This window comes from Epinephelus moara, chromosome 20 (genome assembly GCF_006386435.1).
Source record: "Epinephelus moara isolate mb chromosome 20, YSFRI_EMoa_1.0, whole genome shotgun sequence".
Taxonomy (NCBI): domain Eukaryota; kingdom Metazoa; phylum Chordata; class Actinopteri; order Perciformes; family Serranidae; genus Epinephelus; species Epinephelus moara.
Genome location: NC_065525.1, coordinates 4309000 through 4318158, shown reverse-complemented (window position 1 = coordinate 4318158; position 9159 = coordinate 4309000). Strand labels below are relative to the sequence as shown.

General features: G+C 42.1%; 1 protein-coding gene across 2 annotated transcripts in view; it reads right to left on the bottom strand.

The window, feature by feature from the left end:
- The window catches only part of ldhd (lactate dehydrogenase D), a 30633-nt gene that overhangs the window by 9699 nt on the left and 11775 nt on the right, over positions 1 to 9159 (bottom strand). For both annotated transcript variants that reach the window (XR_007571775.1, XM_050072260.1), the window contains exons 5-8: positions 6559 to 6718; positions 6273 to 6472; positions 4508 to 4636; positions 1057 to 1184 (exon numbers count right to left, since the gene is read on the bottom strand). Coding sequence is in view for 1 of the 2 variants with exons in the window: in XM_050072260.1 (XP_049928217.1) it covers positions 1057 to 1184; positions 4508 to 4636; positions 6273 to 6472; positions 6559 to 6718 (617 nt within the window). In the remaining variant the exon portion in view is untranslated. The remainder of the gene's footprint in view (positions 1 to 1056; positions 1185 to 4507; positions 4637 to 6272; positions 6473 to 6558; positions 6719 to 9159) is intronic.

Sequence of the window (9159 nt, the reverse complement as noted above, 5' to 3'; positions counted from 1 at the left end):
ATATATATAAAAGCATAATTATAAGGCTACGAAAACCAAACGAATTTTATTTTATAGCGATTATACATTTGTATAAACATATTAATGGGTAGAATATTCAGATTCAGATTCAGACTGACAATAAACCATGCCAAATATTACACACTGGTCCTTTAAGTATTAGTTGTTAACTGCACATTGGTCATTATCACAGCGTTATACATTCCACCACAAGCACGTACAGAGGCTGCCCTGTCAGATCTCTGCAGGGACCTGAATTTTCTATTGCTGGAGACTTTAGCACAAGGATCCTAAATGAAGACCCTTCCTTATCCTAGACCTAACCTCCATAGACATTTATTATTAATTAGTATTTATTATTATCATTATTATTTTGTTTCTGTTACAGTGTTTTGAATAAGTATATTGACGGAACTATAAAATTTCACTGAAGTCATGTTTGTAATTTCATGTGACAAATAAAATGAGCTGATTTTGAATTGAATTGAATTGAACTGAATTGGATTGAATTGAAAGGTGTAGTGTCCCATGTTGCTCGAGTGCCTCACGCCTGATCACTGTGGCTTCACTCCACACCTGCTCCCACATCTAACTATGTCAATTAGGTCAGTTGGAGTCTAGATTAGGTGGCCAGGTATGCTTTTGAAGTACTGATGTGCATTTTAAGTTTTTCATACACACACACACACACACACACACACACACGTGTGTGTGTTATGAGTCGTGCACATATACGTGCGTCTGCATGGCTGAGTGGTACTAATCACACAAACAGACAGACACGCATATACATGTTGGACTTTTAATTATCACATGAGTGTTTGTACGTGTGTCTTGTTCCATTTCACAGTGGAAAAAATTGGGTTCTGGCCTCCCCATTCAATTCCTGATAACAGACATCTTGTCAGCCACTATCTCTTACATATTATGGGGGTCAGCAGTTATGTTAAGACTCTTATGAGTATGGTGTGAGATTCACTGGGCATTTCAGTGATAAAACCATTTTCTAAAGCTGTTCATTTTCCCACAGCTTAAGTGTCAGTTGACTTTCTTTACCTTACAGCCAGGTCTCAGAGCCAGAGCAGCGTACCAGGCGTCATGACGAGCTTTCCACAATTTGTTCCGTGTTTCTGAATCTCTAGCCCACTGAAAATCGGAACCAGCATTACTCTGAGTGATGTACTCTGTAAAAACACACACACCAGTAATAATTTTGTTTTACACCTGCAAAAGAGGGTCAATTATTGCTAACTACTATAACTTGCCCAGAGCCAAGAGAGGCAATTCCATGTGTATGGCATCATATCAAAATAAAGTTTATGGGATGGGCCGGCAGGTTCAGGAAGAGACACACTTCTAGGAAGAAATCTAGGAAGGGAGATAGGAATAGGTACTGTTTTGGAATCCAGTGTCCAGTTCTCATATCAATTCATCTATGGTGCACTACATAAAAGTTAGGCAGGTACCAAAGTCATCAGTATTAGTCAGTAGTAACTACCACCAAGTTTCCATCCAATCCATCAAATACTAGATGATACTAGAGATTTTTCAGTATGGAATGAATAAATATTGGACTAAATGATCAGCACTGCCACAGGAGTTACACAAGTTCCTATTACACTGCCTCTTCAAGGTGGGAGTGTTGCAGCATAATGCTGCCTCACTGTTTGCAAATTTGCAAACCCTTGGATGGTGAAGGAATGACACATCCCACTCTCCCTATAACTGGCCAGTACTCGTTGCCTTCATTGGTTGGATTGGTTAGGTTTAGGCAAGAGGAATGGGATTGGTTAACTTTAGGGTAATAATGTCAGGGTAAGCCAGTCAGAGGCAGAGTAAGGCAGAGTTAATCAGGATTTACATTTCTGCGTCGAATTGACGTAGTAACCTACGCCATAGCTTGACATGTCCTTCCCCAGAAATGTCACTACGCATCGTGGCGACGCAGTCTATTTTTGTAAGCTGAAAACCATTTCCCTCAGTGGAAACGAATCTTGAATTTACTTCTATTTCACAGATAAGTAACAATAAATTGTGAAAACAATGAAGCCCTCACACAATAGCATTTTTAGTCTTGTGTGTGATTTATCCTGGCTTCATATGAGTAGAGGAAATATCTGCTAGTCCCTAGACTAATTTATACAATGTAAAATGCCATAGGCTTGTGCTATTAATGTTAGCATGCTGTATTTATTTGGAAAATTTGTTTAGTATAAGACAGTTGTTTTGTCGGTGAACCTTGTGAGTTGTCATGGAGTCGAATTTTGTAAATGTTGCTGATGTCCCTAGCTTCATATATGTAGAGGAAATCTCCCCTAGCCATTAGGCTAATTTTTACAATGTAAAATGCCATAGGCTTGTGCTAGTAACATTAGCATGTTGTATCTGTGGGGAAAATGTGTCTAGCAAAACACAAGTGTTTTGTCTGTGAATCCTGCTAGTTTTAATGAAGTCAATTTGTGTACTTGTGTTGAACGGCGTGTTGAACGGCGTGTTGAACAACGTAGGCTCTGCATCGAGCTAAAGCACAAGTATAAATCCGCCTTAAAGCTATAGTTGGTAATCCTGTTCAGAAACACTTCTTGTTATACTGGTTGAAATGGTCCTTCCATCCTGAGAGTAGTCAATACATAATGTGTTCAGAAAAAGGAATGAAAAAAATCCGATCTCTGTGGCAGCTGCAGGCCTGTAAAAACTCTGACCAATCCCTGCCATTCGGTGCGAACGGAAAGAACCAATCAGATGCCTTCATGTCTCGTCCTGTCCGAGCCCCCCTCCGTCCCACCCTCCTCCCTGCGTGCTCTCATCACGTGTCACCGTTGCCGGAAATATTCAGCACACTCCTCAACAGAAATACTGAGTAAGCAGGAGTTTGCTGAACAATGGCAGAGAAAATGCAGCCAAAAGTACCACTTCCAGCGTTACTTATAATGGCTCGGCCCGCTAAACAGGCTGAGAAAAGAAAGTCGGAGGCAGAAAAGGCTGCGACGAAAAAGGCTTTGGATAAAGCGAGAGGACAAACCAACATTGAGTCAACACTGGTGCAGCTTTTGAATGGTGGACACAACTGAGGGAACTGAAGGGCCTGAAAAGTGATGCAGAGGTTGCTGTCTTTCTGTTGGACAGGTAATTATTTGTTTGCTTCTGGGGGATTTGTTATTTTACTCTGCTCTCCTCTGCCCTGCTGACTCCTACCTACTGCAGGATGCGCATTCAAGTTTGTGGAGCTGTGGCTTTGGACAGAGCACTGACGGGAGGGGGAGGAGGGGGTGGGGCTTAGAGGAGGTGCTGCTTTCAAATCTTGCTAGCTCTCCAACATTACCAACTATAGCTTTAAGGCAGGCCATTCCTTCACTATCAAGAATTCGCTCACCGTCTGTATAAAAGGTACAACTGTAGATTTGGGGACAGAGTTGCCTCGCTTTTAATCCGGTACTGGAGGTAGTAAGAGCACTGAAATGACCGATCAGCCAAACCATTAACACCACTGACAGGTGAAGTGAATAACTTTGTTTTGTTTCAGTGCATTGTTCTGCTGGGAAACCTTTAGTTCTGGCATTCATGTGGCTACCACCTGACATGTTCCACCCACTCAAACACAGTTGCGGTACCCCCCCTCATGGCAACAGTACTCCCCAATGGCAGTGGCCCCCCAGCCGGATAATGCACCATGCCACACTGCAAACATCGCTCAGGAATGGCCCAAAGAATTTGACAAAGACCTCAAAGTGTCAACCTGGCCTCCAATATCCCCAGATCCCAATCTGAAAGAGCATCTTTGGCAGGTGCCATTAACCCACCTCACAACCCACTGGACTAAATGAATCTGCCGCCAACGCAGTGGTGCCAGACACTGCAGGACACTGGTCTGACCTGAAACTTAACATGTTGGTCAGCAGTGAAGGCAAATAATGTAAGAAGTTTGAACTTTTAGCAATACCTGAGACAGGGTGGAGTAGAACAATGTTGGTTTTTAGCCGTATTAGCTGTAGCTTTTTTTACATAGAGATGGTGCTACAAAGTCCTTTCTTTATGCCTCCTTTGCATTTGTACACAGAAAGCAGCATGCCACACTACAAAAACTGTTCAGAAATGGCCTGTGGAGCGTGACATAAAGCTCAAGGTGTCAAGCTGGCTTCTAAATTTCCCAGGTCTAATCTGCTCAAGGATTCTTGCGATGTGCCGATTAATAAAATCCTACATCTCATGTCTGAGCATTTTTAAGACTTTTGGAAAATTCAAGATATTTAATATGAAATTTAATATTTAGATCAATGAATTCAATGCCTTTTAAGACTTTATAGGGATCTGCAGGAACCCTGATTTCATCATTCTGTGACAAAACACTTCTGTGAACATAACAAAATTCATAATCTATTAATATTCATAATGACGGTATGAAGGTTAATTTTATCTATATTAGGTTTTTAGCCAACTGACATAGTATGTGACTTTAGTTGTTAAAAACCCATTATTATTTTTACTTGTGATTTGTACACTCACACACCGGTTATGTTGACTTGTTCCTCGAGGCTTTGCTTCGAGCCATGGAACTCCAGGAACAGAGTTGGGGTCACAGGATAGGACAGAGAGCTGAACCTGTTGCACGCATCAATCATCACATCATCCAGAAACTCTGGAGAAAACACATTCACACAGTCAGAACACACACACAACCAAGACAAATGTCAGTGTGATCCATCTCAATACTACACATCATTCTCTGACTCCTGTTGACTTAATGGTGAATTAAATATTTTCTAACTGCCAATAACTGATATTGATTCCTTTATTTTCACTCCTGTGTTCAATTATCCTCCTACTGCAGGGACCCTCTCTCCCTGTGTAAGGGTTTCATCTCTTTGTTTGGTCTCTAAATCAAGTTCTCCCAAACCCTTTTCATTTAAATGTGGGTGGGGTTGTTGTCACTCACTGCTCCGTTCAGTACACACTGTATTTCCTCTTCACCGGTGACACAGATGGAAGTCTGCACCTTACTTATCGTCCACAGAAAGAAGTTGCATGCCGACATTTTCAGAAATAAATAAACAGGCTGCAGTGAGAGTCTCCCTCCATGGGATGCTTAAAATAAGCGACTGTGGGCATTTAGTCCTTCTCAGGCAAACGCAGGGGTTTATTGTTGCTGGAGCCCACATGAACGACGCTCTGTGACACTTTTTTTTCTCCAGATGAGAATTAGAATATATGCAGTTCACATAATCTTGTAGTAATTAATACACATTTCTAAATGCTTGAAGATCCACTCATTACTAAAAGTGTATGTCATCCAAGAGAGACAATGAAAACTAATGGAATGGTCATAGCTGTCATATTGAAATTTAAGGTGTGCTGATGGCTTCACATTGCCAGCTCATGCATTGAGCAACATGACAAGTAAACGTAAGATGCCAGCTGTTGGCCCAGTGAATTAAGTTTTAAATTTTTTTCTCAGACTACAGCTGCTGCGAGAGGCAGCAAAACATCCTTTCATTTTATAGTTACAATTTACTAATGTATATAAAACTTGCCACTGTATGAACAGAGCAAGAGTGACCGTCCTCGATTGACCAATGAACGGACTGCAGTTTTTCTATCTCCATCTTTTAGTGCCAGATCAGTGTGCTAGGTACCCCAACAGAGGTGTCACCACAAATGGTTACGGTATGGAACGGTTCTACTGGTACCTGGTACCATCCACAACTTTTCACAGTGGAAATGGAAAAAATGCACACTGAACTGAACTGAACCATACTGCTTGGTGGAAATGGAGCTTACGATGCTTAAAAGTTTGATTTTAGTATTAAAATTCTCTTTGTACATATCAGAAATAGGAAACTTTGCCCAAATCCAACCATCCCAATGAGGGTTCTTATTACAATGCATCATCATGTGTCAGGCATGTTGGTCTTATTGTCTTGTTTTGGAATCTGGTCTTGCTGTGCTGAGGTTGCACAAGTGCTGTAAACAACTGTATAGACTGCACACAATTTCTCATATAAGGATGGGAAAGGGGATGGGAGGATTTTAATGACTTATTACTTAAACCCAAGTGGCGACCTCCAAGGCTGAAAAATGGAGCCAACAAGGAAGTGCCAAAAACTGCAGGTCTTTGAAAGGCCACCTGAAGCTGGCTCCAGAAACCAGTCAATCCCCATAGACCCCCATGTTAAAATGTCCAACTTTACAGCAGAAATAAACATGTTTACAGCCTGTCTCCATGGCTGATAGGGTGCAGTTGTCTACTGTAATGGTGTTGGGTGGTATCTACTCACCGATGCGAGCGATGGGTACTCCTGCCTGTAAGATCTGCACTGTGCTGTCTACAGCAGCCTCTACAGAGGGAAAAGAGCACACGGCCGACACCATGGCCTCTGGGATGCCGTATAGGCGCAAGGTAGTTTTAGTGATGATCCCCAGGGTGCCCTCTGACCCCACAAACAGGTTTGTGAGATTGTAGCCTGCTGCTGTTTTCCTTAACATTGATAAAGATAGAAAAGAAAGGTTCAAGATGCACTAGGCAATGTTGAATATTTGTGGGTGCAAATGGCTAATGAGTACCTGGGGCGTCGGCCCTTCCCAGCTGTGTGTATGATGGTCCCATCAGCCAGCACAACCTCCAGGTTTACAACATTTTCCCTCATAGTTCCATAGCGCACTGCATTGGTACCAGACGCACTAGTGGCAGCCATTCCACACAGAGATGCATCGGCCCCAGGATCTGAGATAATGAAAGCACATCAGCAGTGTTTCCTAAAATATTTTCAAAAATGAAATATACACAGAAAACGAAAATCTACTACAATCCTCACACACTTTTCTAGACAGCACTTGGCTTAAAATTCAAAACTGATCAAAAATGGAATGAATTCAATTGTTTTTAAATTTGTTTCATCATGTAATCCTCACTGTATTTAAAAAATTAAAAATAACTTTGGGGATTAAGATATCTTACCCAATGTCACCACATGCTGGATGTATGACTTATAACTACTTAAACAGAAAAAAAACAAACATTTTGCAATGTCACCTTTGATGGAACAAGGAGGAATAAAATGATCGGCTCTGATATAACCCATACTTAGCTAGATAAAGCAGTGGAAAACAAATCTGACAATACTGTCTTTCACTCCCACAAGATGAAAACAGCTGTTAGTGGAAAGCAACATCAGCCACTTTTTACACAGAGATGGTGCTATAGAACTTTAAGTCTCCTCTTTATGTTGCTTTTGCATTTTTATACATAACCAAACACCAGCAGCATCATGCTGCACCAGTGTGTGATTTTAGACAGCATACCAGCATCACGGAAGCCAAAGAGGCGTGATAATCAAGACATGTAACACAACAGCATCGGCCTCTTGTGTGACATATAACATATGCATCAGCAGCGCTTTCTAAACAATAACAACGGCATAACATGTCAATGACAATCAGTTACTGTCTCTGTTATGCGGTGGCTGATCAGAGGGTAAGAAGCTCCTGTGCCTCATTGTTTTCCACGCACGCATGACACCTCGTCAAAACACCCATGCCACCCATGATCCCGTCTTGCAGGCTGTAGCTTTCACACAGACGTCATTTCAGCGCTGTTACTGTCTCCTTAGCCAGCTTAAAGGCGAGACAAGTCCGTCCCCCCATTCCACAATTTTCTCCACAATTGTTCATTTTATACAGAATAGCGAGCTGGAATAATGGAGTGAAATTCCCGCCTTGAAGAGGCAGTGTAAAAGAGGCTACTGCCTCTTCAAGGCAGGAATTTCACACAGCTACTAACAATGGTTGACGACTCCTTCGGAGGCGCCTCCAAAGGCTAGCCTTCGGAGGCTGCGTAGGCCGTGTCCTCCGAAGGATGCAGACCCTGAATTGGGACACAGCTAGCGTCACCAGAGATACTGGATAAAGGAGATACCCCACCGTAGGCTTATCCAATGTTAAGAAAACGGTTACTCTTCCTGTCTCCTAAGTGGGCGTGGTTAGCTCTCCCTCCAATCAGAGCCTGTTCTCCTCCTCCTGTTTTCTGAGACGGACAGGGCTCAAACAAAGTTAACTTTCTCTTGATCTGTGCGGATGAAAAATGCAGCTTTAGTGTCAGGATGTTGGTAAGATGTGTGGCTTGTGGAAAATGAACCCAATATTTACTTTAGTGACTATAGGGCTAAAGAATTGACCATAAATTGTGATCACGTTCATTTTCCTCATTGACGACAATACATGCAGAGCTGCCGCAAGTCTCCTACGGGGGCGTGGCGCTGACGTCACTGAATCAGGAAGTGAGCTGAGTGGGGTATCTCGCTTTATCCAATATCTCTGGTGCCACAGTTAATGAACACTGTGTTAAAGGGATAGTTTGACATTTTGGCAAATTCGCCTTTTGCCGTAATCCCTATAGTCATATGAGTAGGTACGTTACCTTTAATTGTCAGTGCGTGCTGTTCTGAGATCGGTGGGGCAGAGCTGCCCGCTGAAANATACCTACACATTAAAACACATAAAACAGTTATCTATAACATTACGTTATAAACGACCGCGGACCTCTCGCTCGCCCCCGTCTGATGCCAACGGCCACTTGCAAAGAGGACAGCTGCGGTGGTGTTTTTTTTCTCTCTCCACAATCGAATATCAATTTTCACATTCGAANGTGGACAACTTGTAGCTTACACATTCACCACGCTATGAAATAATAATGTAATATTACTTAATGTAATATTAATATTAAATTAAATGTAATAGTAATATTAAATGCAGAGCCGGAACTACATTCCAGACATACAGTATTTGCTGGGCGGAGTGATNATTTTCACATTCGAAGGTCCATTTTTTTTTCAAATTCGAATTTAAATTCGAATTTAGAATATTTGTTGACAGCCCTACATTCCAGACATACAGTACTTGCTGGGCGGAGTGATTTCAAACAGCGCATGTTTAGTGCAGTTACTCCCGTCATCAAAACAATAAGTTTGTTGAGAAGAAGCCAGAATATACAGAGGAAGAGTTACAGGTTTTGGAAGAAGAGAGAGCAAGAAGAGAGGCTGAAGCTGCCGAACAACCAGGGGCTGAGGGGAGACTCAGAGCCGGTGGTGTAAATGTGGGACCTACTGGCCACTTTATTAGGTACACCTGTGCAACATAAATATAGAGTACGCCTCAAAATAATCACCG